The sequence below is a fragment of the Macaca mulatta genome, chromosome 12 (assembly GCF_049350105.2).
Source record: "Macaca mulatta isolate MMU2019108-1 chromosome 12, T2T-MMU8v2.0, whole genome shotgun sequence".
Taxonomy (NCBI): domain Eukaryota; kingdom Metazoa; phylum Chordata; class Mammalia; order Primates; family Cercopithecidae; genus Macaca; species Macaca mulatta.
This window is the reverse complement of record NC_133417.1, coordinates 94785688-94798286: the sequence shown is the minus strand read 5'-3', so window position 1 is coordinate 94798286 and position 12599 is coordinate 94785688. Positions and strand designations below refer to the sequence as shown.

Genomic DNA, 12599 nt, shown 5'->3' with positions numbered 1-12599 from the left:
AAGCATAAAGCAAACACATAAGTGTATCTCATAAATTTATGAAATCCAGTGTGTTTGTTCCACAGAGGAAGGAAAGGGAATTGTATTTCGAGAGTTCATTTCATCACATGACCCTGTGTCTGGAGCAGGAAACTTCTTTTTGGACCGGGCACAGGTTCAGAATTCATTAGCTGTGCAGGCCCTAGCATGTGAGCCTGCAGTAACTCCACTATCAGGAGCATCTCTAACAGTACACATTACTGGTGATTCTTACTAGAGACATTGAGGAATGGTGGCAGAGAGTGAATCTACCGGTGTCAAGAGAAGAAATAAAGAAAACCAGTATTTTAAATGGAAAAGTTTTACAAGTCCTTAGAGAACCTTGGAGGCTATATTAGTTATCAGTTATTAAAAACTGACTCTCTGGTCCAGTTTACTGAGTTTCAAGAAATTGCAGTATATCATTGCAAAATTAAAATTACATAAAAGCATTTAAACTTTATGTTTAATAAAAAAAGAGTTTTTCTTCAATGTTTAGATAAAAAGTAAAGAAAAAACTTAGAATATATCCTGATAATTCTGGTAAAAATCCTCTTGACAAAAATTCATTTAAGGTAATTATGATAAAGTCTTTTGAGTTTTTGGGGGGCTAATTTTTAGATGAAAACTGACACAAAAACGAGTTGAAAACTCAGGGTCTTTATGATTCAGGTGAAATACAGACTTTTGCCTGAATGGCTGAAATGTTTTCTTTTCTGTGTGTGAGTATGCCTGCCTGCCTGTGCAAGTATTGTGCACTAATTAAAGTACTCTGACTGCAGAACTTGTTCTCAGATACCCGCTATGGGGAGCCTAACAACAGGGAGATCTTGGCCCTGGTTTTTTCCTTTCAACAGAGTTCCATCACCTGTGAAGAAGCTGCATTTAGGAAGCAAAATATTATAACTGCTTCAAAACTTCCCAGACATATTTTGACTAAAGCTCTTCCATCGCAGCTATAAAAAATATAGGAGACAGCCCTACACTGTGGAAAAGGAGTCAGGAGTCCTTGGCTTAGAACCATCATAATGACACTAGGGGCTTCCCCTGGCCCTTTTATAGCATGTGGGCCCACAAATAAGTGAGTCCCAACTTCCATCTTCAAAACAGAATGACTCAGCTTCTCATTCTGCTCCTCCAACCCCTGGAGACTTAACGTGATGTGATATAAAAACAAACCTACAGATCCTATATTATCTCATCACAAAATTATGTACAGTTGACCCACAAGTTTGAACTGTGCAGGTCCACTTAACACACAGATTTTCTGCCACCAGAGACAGCAAGACCAATCTCTCCTCCTCTACCCTTTCCTTAGCCTACTTAACATGAACACTTAATGAACAGCTGCCACTTAATGAATAGCAAACATATTTTCTCTTATAATTTTCTTAATAACATTATTTTCACCAGCTTACTTTATTGTAAGAATACAGTATATAACACATGTAACATATAAAATATGTTATCTTCCGGTCAACAGTAGGCCAGTCAACAGTAGTTACGTTTTAAAGGAGTGAAAAGTTACACGTCAATTTTTGACTGCATGGCGAAGTGGTGGCGGAGGGGGAAGGGAGTGGTCTGCACCTCAACTGGGTGATGTTCAAGGGTCAACTGCATAATGAGTTTGACAAGGTGAGAGTAACATTCAGTACATTGTAATCATTTAAATGGTGGATGAATGAATCCATAAATATAAATGTTATGCAGAGGATGACATTTATTCTTCTGAGAGAAAAAAATGAACTAACACTACAGAATGAAGACATTTGGTGGGAATTAGAAGGAATTTACCTATGAATGGCTACTACATTTTAGAAGGGATTTCCCCAAAATGTAGAAAAGTATACATTGAACGCTGAGGGGAAATACTATTTGCAAAGGGGAATAAGCAAGTCTAATGATCTTATCCAGCTGCATCCTACTTTTCACATACAAGTCCAAGTAGAAATAACTTGCATGTGTATGTACACAATATTCAAGACATTATTTGAACCTCATTTGATAAATTAAAAAAAAAAAAATTATCAGAAAACTTAATCTGACTTTGGCCTTTGGCCAGGTCTCCTATTCAAACACTCAGGATTTAGAATTAGGCTTCTGACTCCTACTTCAGAATCTGCTCTTTAAGAAAAAAAATAAATTTCTGTATTTCTAAAACCAGCCTCCATATAAAATCCAGTTCAAAAATGTTGTTAGTTTCTTAAACATTTCTTTGATAACATATATAAACTACCACCTAAAAAGAAAAATATTTTATGGTTTTTATTATGTGATAGAAATAATATATACAAATAATCTTTATAAAAATTTTTATGAGAAGGTCAAGACAGGATTTTTACTCTCTATTTCAACTCAGTTACTGTGCTTAGTAATTAGTACTAGTAATTAAACACTGAAGATGACAAATTTCTCAAAAGTATTGCTCTACAAACAATACATTTCAAGAAGTTATGCTTGCCTTTACAATTTTAAAGAAAACCATTACCAGTAAATGTGTCAGCTGCTGATATACTCATCACAGATCATGCAAGCAGTAATTCCATTTTAAAATACCAATAGCTGGCCGGGCGCGGTGGCTCAAGCCTGTAATCCCAGCACTTTGGGAGGCCGAGGTGGGCAGATCACAAGGTCAGGAGATCGAGACCACAGTGAAACCCCGTCTCTACTAAAAATACAAAAAATTAGCCGGGCGCGGTGGCGGGCGCCTGTAGTCCCAGCTACTCAGGAGGCTGAGGCAGGAGAATGGCGGGAACCCGGGAGGCGGAGCTTGCAGTGAGCCGAGATCACGCCACTGCACTCCAGCCTGGGCAACAGCGTGAGACTCCGTCTCAAAAAAAATAAATAAATAAAAAAATAAAATAAAATACCAATAGTTTACTCTGTCAATATAAAAAGAATGCCTGCAGGGCACAATGGCTCATGCCTACCAGCAATTTGGGTGGCTGAGGTAGGAAGATCGCTTGAGGCCAGGATTTTGAGCCCAGCCTGAACAACAGAGTGAGACCCTGTCTCTATGAAAAATTTTAAAAATTAGAAAACAAAACAAAACAAAAATAATGCTTTACTCCTTTGGACTGTTTAAGGTTGGAAGTTATTTTATAATTGACAAATTAGGAAAACTGATCATTCAAGTATATAAAGAACATAGAATTAGATGTATTTTAGATTTCTCCAGTCAATTCTGCTGACAGTCTAAGTTAATTTTTCTTCTTAATAACATTTTAAAATAAACAGAAAGTAATGTCAACAACTAGAGTTATAGGTGATGGCTGTTTAATAGTGTGCCCAATTACGTATCAATCTACTGAGCCTAGGATGGTTTACAACCCTGTGACTTTAAAATTATATGCATCAATTAGTTTGGTAGATAAAATAATCAAATTACTAATTTTTATTGCATTCACTATAATTTTCATCTAAAAAGTTTCAAAATAAGCCAGTCTTGAAAATATATTTTTTCTATATGTGAAACTTCAATTCTTTGAGTGATAAGGAATATTCATTAAGTTTAAAAAATGAACTCCTTTCTCCCAAAAAGCACCCATTAACTCTTACTTAAAATATTTATTTTTAAGTGTAACTGACTTCAACGAACATCCTGTTTTTCTCAAATACTATTCACAGTCCTCCCATATAAGTTTCAACTCACCTACTCCTAACAACTTATCTATTGAACTTAGCAATGCAGGCCTGGGTATATTTGTAAATAATTTAATATTTAATATGGAGGTATTTTTAAACTTTATAAATACATTTGTAATCATGCTAGTAAAGAGGTAATATAACCTACCATGGAAAACTCACTACTGAAAGGTATGAAATTAGGACTGAATTCTGGGCTTTGCCTTGAACACACTATGTATCCCTGAATAGGTTACAAATTTCATATTTCACTGTGTACAATTCCTCTGAAATCAACTACCTAGCGCAGCACCCTGTGTGCAGTACACAATGAACATTACTTGAGTATGAGAGACAGTGTTTTGAAGTTGAGGTAAGAAGACTTGGCATTTGGCTTCAAAAGACCTCAGTTTCCTCATCAGTACTATGAAGAGACTGAAGCACAGAAGACCTACATTTGTAGGCTGGCTAATCCATGAAGCTCATTTTGAGATGTAGATTAGTGAGCGGGCAGTTTATTGGTGGGTTCTCTGGGATGATCGCCAGTGGGCACAGGGCAATGTTGTCCTGAACCGGGACCTTTATAACCCCTCAACCAGTCACTGGATTCATTGGATGCAGGTTGCCCTGCATGACTTGGGTAAGGCAGCTCTCTTCAGCTGCAATAAGGGCAAGCTCCAGATGGAGACTCAGTGGTGAGTCACCAACACTCTTGGCAGCTGGGGGCTGACTGCTCAGTCCAGAAGTGGGGGATCTAGATAGTGTACTAGGGTCCCCTACTACTATAAAAGTTCCTTCCAGCTAGCTCTGTATTTCCTTTAGTTTTCAGGTACAATCAAACCTAAATCATCATCAAAAACTCTGTGCCAAAATAATACATACCGTAAGATTTCATTTATATCAAGTTCAAGAATATAAAGAACTAAGCTGTGCTGACAGAGGTCTGAACAGCAGTTACCTCTGAGGAGTACTGACTGGGACTGGGTATGAGGGAACCTTCTGGGGTTCTGATAACGGTCTAAATCTTGATCAGGAGTATACATATGTAAAAATTCATTGTGTTGTTAGTGTAGGTGTGTGTGTAAATCATACACACACACATCTATATGTGGTTCTCCCAAAGACTTGTAAGAAAGGAAACTCCATAAAATACTGTTAATATTTTCTAATATAAATGCTTGGCATTGCAAACATTTTTAAAAAAAACTTTATAGTTTTCCACTATTGTGATACTTTGACAATTCTTTTGTAATTCTGATGAGCAAAATTATTTTATTTATACTCAAGGCCACTTGAGTGCCTCAAAATAAAACAAAGACAAAATGATAAACTTGCCTATCAAGTGGGTTTAAGTAATCAAATAAGGAAACAAGATAGAAAGTGACCAATGGAAAAAAACATACAAAACTGCCATCTAAACTCAGAACTACAGTGAAGATTTGAATAAATCATACGGCTCATGTAAAACCTATTTCTAAAAACCAAGTATAGTGCTGCCACCTAGCAGGCAAAGCTAATTATGACCAATTTCAGCTCTGAAGGGTTACATATATCTTGCAGAAAATACAGAAATGCCAAATTACCTTTTTTGACAATAATCTACCAAATAAAGCGTAAAGCCTATCTGTCAAGTCTGAACAACAGTTAAAAAAAAATCAAATACTTATGCTCTAAAACAAAAAAAAAATATGACTTCTAAAGTAGTCACTGACAGCTAAAGCATACGAGCAGGTTCAGAGGTTCCCTGGTGCAAACCTCATGCAATTTTAAAAACAAACTCTTCGTACAAGATCCAGAGTTGTGGATTCCCATTTACAGTCTCGGGGAGAAAAATGAATAATGTCCAGTTGAACCCTCTAGTCACTCTTCCCCAAAATCTATTTGGAGGCTCTGTGAACTCTAAATAAAGCGAGTGCTGAGGAAAATAGAGAAATACATAGTGTGCTAGATTTTGGACAGCGGTTTTAAGAGTACACGTAACAATTTCCCTTTAATGATGTCTAAACATCTGGATTCTAATAAGCAAGGGCCCCCAGTCCTCTATGCTCCAACAGCAAAATCTCCCACTTAAACTTCATCTCCTTTGCAATTTTTCTGGCCTACTTAAGACATGATGTTACACAGCCAGAAACGCCCAAAAGTAAAAAAACTGAACACAGATGTTCACCAATTTAACAACAGTGCTACTTAGGATTTTTTGACTTTACAGTGGCGCAGAAGTGATATGCATTCAGTAGAAAGCAGTGGACACGCTAGCAATGCTGAGGCAGTGAGCCACAGCTCCCAGTCAACCATGTGAAGATGAGGATAAACAACAGAGCCTCTCCAGTGTCCTATGTTGCCAGATAATTTTGCCCAGCTGTAGGCCAATGTAAGTGTTCTGAGCATGTTTAAAGTAGGTAAGGCTAAGCTGTGATGCTCAGCAAGTTAAGCATATTAAATGCATTTTCGATTTACAATATTTTCAACTTACAAAGGTTTAATCAGGAATGTAATCCCCTCATAAGTCAAGCAGCATCTGTACTGAGCTGGAATCATAGCCACAAAAAATGGAGAAAACCTACACTACCTTATGCCAGCACTTCAAAAACAGAAGGGCTGAGGGAAGACCACAATGAACCTAGAGAATATATCATTACTCCTGGGAAGACTGGACTACTGAACAGATGTCCAAAGACCAGAAGGAGAGACAGCAACAATAGCTCATGTCTGTGTCACTTTTCCAGAACAACAGGTATGAAGTCCTATCATTTTACTGTACTGGAACATTCTTGCCTAAATAGGGTCTGCCAGCCTAAGCACAAATGAAGGATTTTTACACGGCTACTGGGCAAATTTCAATAGCTCAAGAGACCCTCACAATCACTCTGTCACCTGGCACATAGATATGTTACACAATAAGAGCCCAACATCCATAGGGTAATAGTACAGTACAAAAAAAGCAGTACAGAGTCATGTAATCAAACACAACTGAGATAACAGAAATGAAGAGATCAAGATTCCAGATGGGTTTTGCCACAAACTAGTTATAAGTTCGGGGCAGAGGCAGTGTAGTATAATTTGTACTATGCAATTGAGTGTGCCAAGCACTGAACTCAGGAGAACATAGACACTGAGCACCTAACCCAGTCAGAAGGTTAAAGTTCTTAGATCCAATCTGCCCTTAACTAGGTAGGGTTTAGACCAAGTCAGTTCACATCTCTAGGGCATAATCTCACTAACTGAGATTAGAGTGGTATTTCCAAAGTGTAGTCCACAGAACAAGCAAACAAACAAAAATGATATGCTTTCTCAATAAAAGAATTTCATGGTCAAGCAGGTATAGGAAAAAGTACCTATATAAACTAACCTTAGAAATTTACAATGTGCTTGAACATAGTAAAGGCTCTGAGAAGTGCTATAGTTAAATATCCGTTTAATTTTCTTAATACAATTCACAATTTTTAAATGCAAAACACACTTTGCTCCTCCTCAAAAAATTAAACACAGAATTATGATATGACATAGCAAGTCTACTTCAGGGTATATACCCCAAAGAAGTAAAAGCAGGGACTCAAACAGATACTTGTACACCAATGTTCACAGAAACATTATTCACAATAGCCCAAAGGTGGGTGAAAGTAACCCGGGTGTCCACCGATGGAAGATCAGATAAACAAAATGTGGTATATACACACGATGGAATATTATTCAGCCTTAAAAAGGAAGGAAATTTTGATGCATGTTACAACACGGATGAACCCTGAAGACACTATAAGAGAAATAGGCCAGATACAAAAGAACAAATATTTTGAGTCCACTTAATTGTGATACCTAGCATAGTCTATTTATAGAGACAGAAAGTCGAACAGTGAGTATTAGGGGATGGGGAAAAGGGCATCATTGTTTAATGGGTACAGAGTTTGAATTAATGAAAACGCTGGGGAGATGAATAATGGTGATAGATACATGACAATGTGACCATAGCTAATGCCACTGCCACTGAATTGTACACTTAAAAATAGTTAAAATGATAAATTTTATGTTATGTATATACATATATTTTTTGAGACAGAATCTCGCTCTGTCTTGCTCAGGTTGGAGTGCAGTGGCACGATCTCGGGTCACTGCAGCCTCTGTCTCCCGGGTTCAAGCAATTCTCCTGCCTCAGCCGGGACTACTACTACAGATGTGAGCCACCACACCCAGCTAATTTTGTATTTTTAGTAGAGACGGGGTTTCACCATGTGGGCCAGGCTAGTCTCAAACTCCTGACGTCAGGTGATCCACCTGCCTCGGCCTCACAAAGTGATGGGATTACAGGCATGAGCCACCTTGCCCGGCTTATGTTATGTATATTTTACCATAATAAAAATAATTAAAACCATACTTCACCAAATACCGGGTTAGTTTTAACTGTAATATTCAGTGAATATGAAATCACTAAAATAACCAATATAATTACCTTACCTCAGCTACACAACAAATTGATCCCAAGGCTTCTCCACGAAAACCGTAAGTTGTCAAATTTTCAAGATCTTCATGACTATTTATTTTTGAGGTGTAGTACTTCATTGCCATTACAGGTGCATCAACAGCCTTGATACCCTCCCCGTTATCTCGCACCTCAATTTTATCAAATCCATAGTTCTCCTAAAAAATGTCAAAAAACACTTTCAGTATGTAAAAGTATTAAACTGTTATCACACTTAGAAAGAAACACAAGTGAAAGAATTTTGACATTTATTTACTTTTATGAAAGCATAGCACTATGGATATAAAACATTAAATTCTTTAGCTCTACTAATTTCTAGTTATTATGCAATGGGCAACTCCCTTGTTTTCTCTGGACACAGATTCACCTGTTGAATAAGGAGGTTAGGCTGATTTTTAAGGTTTCTTTTCACTGTTTCATTATCATGGGTATTTACAGTATACAATAATTTATGTTTACACTTGACTGAAAAAATTCTTCTGAACTACATACACCTTTTGTATCTATGGCCCCCAAACAAAACAAAACAGAACAGAATTCCATCAGCAACAAAGTAACACATGTTCTAGTCAGGAAGAACCTAGCAAGTATCATTATTCAACCTGATTTTTATTTATTTATTTTTTTTGTTTACTTATTTTGCTTTTCTATGGCAGGAATCAACCTGATTTTTAATACTTTCTCCCTTACTGTACACATAAAAATCTTTATGTTTACTACATTATAACTTTTTAAATCTTTTTCTGCAAACAGCCATCTAACAGGAAACTGCTGAGAAAACACATCTAATTTGGCAACTACAGTGAGTTTTAATCGAAAAAAAATCAAGACTTTTTTTTAGATACTTTGTCACTCAGGCGACATACAGTACAGTGGCATGAGCATAGCTCACTGCAGCTTTGAATGCCTGGGCTCAAGTGACCCTCCCACCTCAGCCTCTTGAGGTGCTGGGACTACAGGTGCATGCCAGGGCCTAGCTACTTTTATTTTTATTTTTTGTACAGGTGGGGTCTCACTTTGTTGTCCAGGCTGATTTCAAACTCCTGGCTCCAAGCAATCCTCCTGCCTCAGCTTCCCAAAGTGCTGGAATTACAGGTGTGAGCCATCATATCAGACAACGAAAATTTTTTCAAAATCTCAATTCATTGCTTAGTTTTATATTCTAATACTAAAAATATGCAAATATAACAAAAACAAAATTTAAATTCCCATAGTGATCATACTTTCTATGAACACCATATTCTAAATTTGGTAGCCAACTTCCATAATAAATAAGCCTGACTTTACTCCACAAAGTCTTACGTGTATGACCATAGATGCAAGTTATAAAGGGGGAAAAAAACTTTCTATAATTATACTGACTCTGGTATTTAAAATAATATCACATCTTTTTAATAACCTAAAATGATATAATACTGTATATGTCAGCAATTTTTAGATAAATTAGATATATAAAACATAGGAGGGAGATGCGTAACATTTTGTTCCTCACACCTCTCTCAATCTAAAATTAAGTTTGGCTGAGTGCAGTGGCTCATGCAAGTAACTGCAGCACTTTGGGAGGCCAAGGCAGGCAGATCATTTGAGGTCAGGAGTTCAAGACCAGCCTGGTCAACATGGTGAAACCTTGGTCTCTACTAAAAATACAAAAAATTAGCTGGGCGTGGTGGCACACACCTGTAATCCCAGCTACTTGGGAGGCTGAGGCAGGAGAATCGCTTGAGACCGGGAGACAGAGGTTGCAGTGAGCTGAGATCACACCACTGCACTTCAGCCTGGGCAACAGAGTGAGACTATCTCAAAATAAATAAACAAATAAATAAAGTTAAGTTTACATTCTGGGAACAGTCTTTCTTCTTCATTTTAAAGAAAAACCGGGCCAAGTATGGTGACTCACGCCTGTACTCCAGCAATTTAGGAGGCTGAGATGGGCGGATCACTTGAGGTCAGCAGTTTGAGACCAGCCTGGGCAACATGATCTCGAAACCCCATAATAAGAAGACAAAGATTTGTTTAAATGTTTAAAATTGTATCATCATGTTTAATTAATTAAGAAAACATATCTAGTCAGGATAGCTATTATACCATAAAACCATAATGAAACAGGTCTTATTATGTAGAGCCACACAAGGTGTGTATCTTAAAATTTTACAATGCAAATACTGGTAAATGTCAAGAGACTAAAATTTACAGGCAGATTAAAATATTTAACTTAGTTTATACAGGACTTCTGTTGGCTTTGTAACACTATTTTAAAAACCAGTTTTTCTTTCAGAAATGTTTAAGAAAAGGACGTTTCCCTGCCAAAGATTCTTAAGTGAAGTCTGTCAAATAAAACTATTTAATCCTGTTTAATTATTATCAATTATACTCTAATCAGACTGAACTGACTACACGAAATGCCTAAGAAAAACAAACTGTCTTTCTTTGGGTTTAATATACTTTTTTTCTTGTTTATAAAGCTTAGAGTGTATTAAAAACAGAATACAGGTTTGATAGAGTAGAATGGTTCTCAAAGTGTGTTCCATAACCCACCAGCATCAGCATCAATTAGAAATTTACTAGAAATGCAAATTCTCAGGTCCCATCTAGACTATGAAGTTCTGTGAGTAAGGCCCAGTAACAGTTTTAACAAACATCCTAAGTTATTCTGATGCATCCAAACATCATGAGAACCACTGGCACAGACAGAAGATCAAGAACGGGTTTTAGAGTCAGAAAGACCTGGATTCCAGTCTTAGCTCCACTACTTACTAATTATGAGACTTTGGGAAACTTCTCAGAATATTACCTGTAAAATGGGTATAGTATGGCTGGGCGCGGGTGGCTCATGCCTGTAATCCCAACACTTTGGGAGGCCAAGGTGGGCAGATCACCTGAGGTCAGGAGTTGGAGACCAACCTGGCCGACATGGTGAAACCCCGTCTCTACTAAAAATACAAAAATTAGCCAGGCATGGTAGCAGGGGCCTGTAATCCCAGCTACTTGGGAGGCTGGGGCAGGAGAATTGCTTGAACTGGGGACGGGGATTGTAGTAAGCTGAGATCGCGCCACTGCACTCCAGCCTGGGCGAAAGAGCGAGACCCAGTTAAAATAAATAAATAAATAAATAAATAAATAAATAAAATGGGTATAGTAGTTAAGTCACAATGTTTTATAAGAAGTGATTTATAAGAAAGGATTTTATTTTCACACAAATATACATACATATAGTATGTCCATCTCATAGAATCTTATCTGGTAGATAAGAAAAGGTTAGGTCCCTTTCCTACAAATATATTTCTTTCTTTTTTTTTTTTTTTTGAGACAGAGTCTCGCTCTGTCGCCCAGGCTGGAGTGCAGTGGCGCAATCTCGGCTCACTGCAAGCTCCGCCTCCCGGGTTTTTAGGCCATTCTCCTGCCTCAACCTCCCGGGTAGTTGGGACTACAGGTGCCCGCCACCTCGCCCGGCTAGTTTTTTGTATTTTTTAGTAGAGACGGGGTTTCACCGGGTTAGCCAGGATGGTCTCGATCTCCTAACCTCATGATCCGCCCGTCTCGGCCTCCCAAAGTGCTGGGATTACAGGCTTGAGCCACCGCACCCGGCCCTACAAATATATTTCTATCAGCATTATTTCTAGTTCTATACCACCAGAAACAGCATAAATATCTGATAATTAGGAGATTTTAAAAAATGTATTCTTATATTCAATCAGATTTATTTACCTTCCTAGTAGGTACTAGGTACTAGCCAGGTATAGAGGACACAAAAATGAATAAAATAGACCATATATCTACGTGTTAGCAATTTAGAACAGGGGAACTAGTCATGGAAACTAATTGCAATAAATCATAATGAGTGATATAGGCCATATTTACTCAAATGATTTAATATACAGAACTTATATTTTAAAATGTGAAAAAAGTAACGAGAAATGGTTTGAAATTAGATTAGATGGAAAACATAAAATGCAAAAGGAAATATTTAAAACAAAGAAACATGAATAACCAATATTTGTAGAAAATACAAAGAAAGAACATGTTTTTTGTCTCAAAAACATGTCTCAAAAAAACAAAGAACATGTTTTCTTTTATATTTCCTTTAGCGTTACTATAATGTTAATTTAAATTAAAATTTATTTTTAAGGATTTACTCTTAAGACAAAGGGTCCAATGTCCTAAGAATAATTTACTGGTGTAAAGAAATAAAATAAAGGTAACAGTTTAAAGAGAAAACATCTGTCCAGCCCCTTTTCTTTGTCTTAAAGGTATCTGGGTTCTCAAGGATACTCACCAGTTTAACATCTATGCTTGTGGCACCAGCATCCAAGGAGTTTTCAATAAGCTCTTTTACAACACTGACAACCGAAGTGATGATCTGAGAACTTGAAAGGAGTCGAACTGTTGCCGCAGGCAACTGTTTCATTTTTGCTTTTAACAAAACAGCTAGAAGATAAAAAATGCAACTTGTAAGAATTGTTAAACATTCCTGACCAACAGGACA

The 12599-nt window shown here is 37.2% G+C and overlaps 1 protein-coding gene across 15 annotated transcripts in view; it reads right to left on the bottom strand.

The window, feature by feature from the left end:
- PMS1 (PMS1 homolog 1, mismatch repair system component) overlaps positions 1-12599 on the bottom strand; it is a 92007-nt gene that overhangs the window by 73247 nt on the left and 6161 nt on the right. For all 15 annotated transcript variants that reach the window (XR_013402080.1, XM_077957307.1, XM_077957314.1 and 12 more), the window contains 2 exons: positions 12390-12541; positions 8092-8274 (listed from right to left, as the gene is read on the bottom strand). Coding sequence is in view for 14 of the 15 variants with exons in the window: in XM_077957307.1 (XP_077813433.1) it covers positions 8092-8274; positions 12390-12521 (315 nt within the window). In the remaining variant the exon portion in view is untranslated. The remainder of the gene's footprint in view (positions 1-8091; positions 8275-12389; positions 12542-12599) is intronic.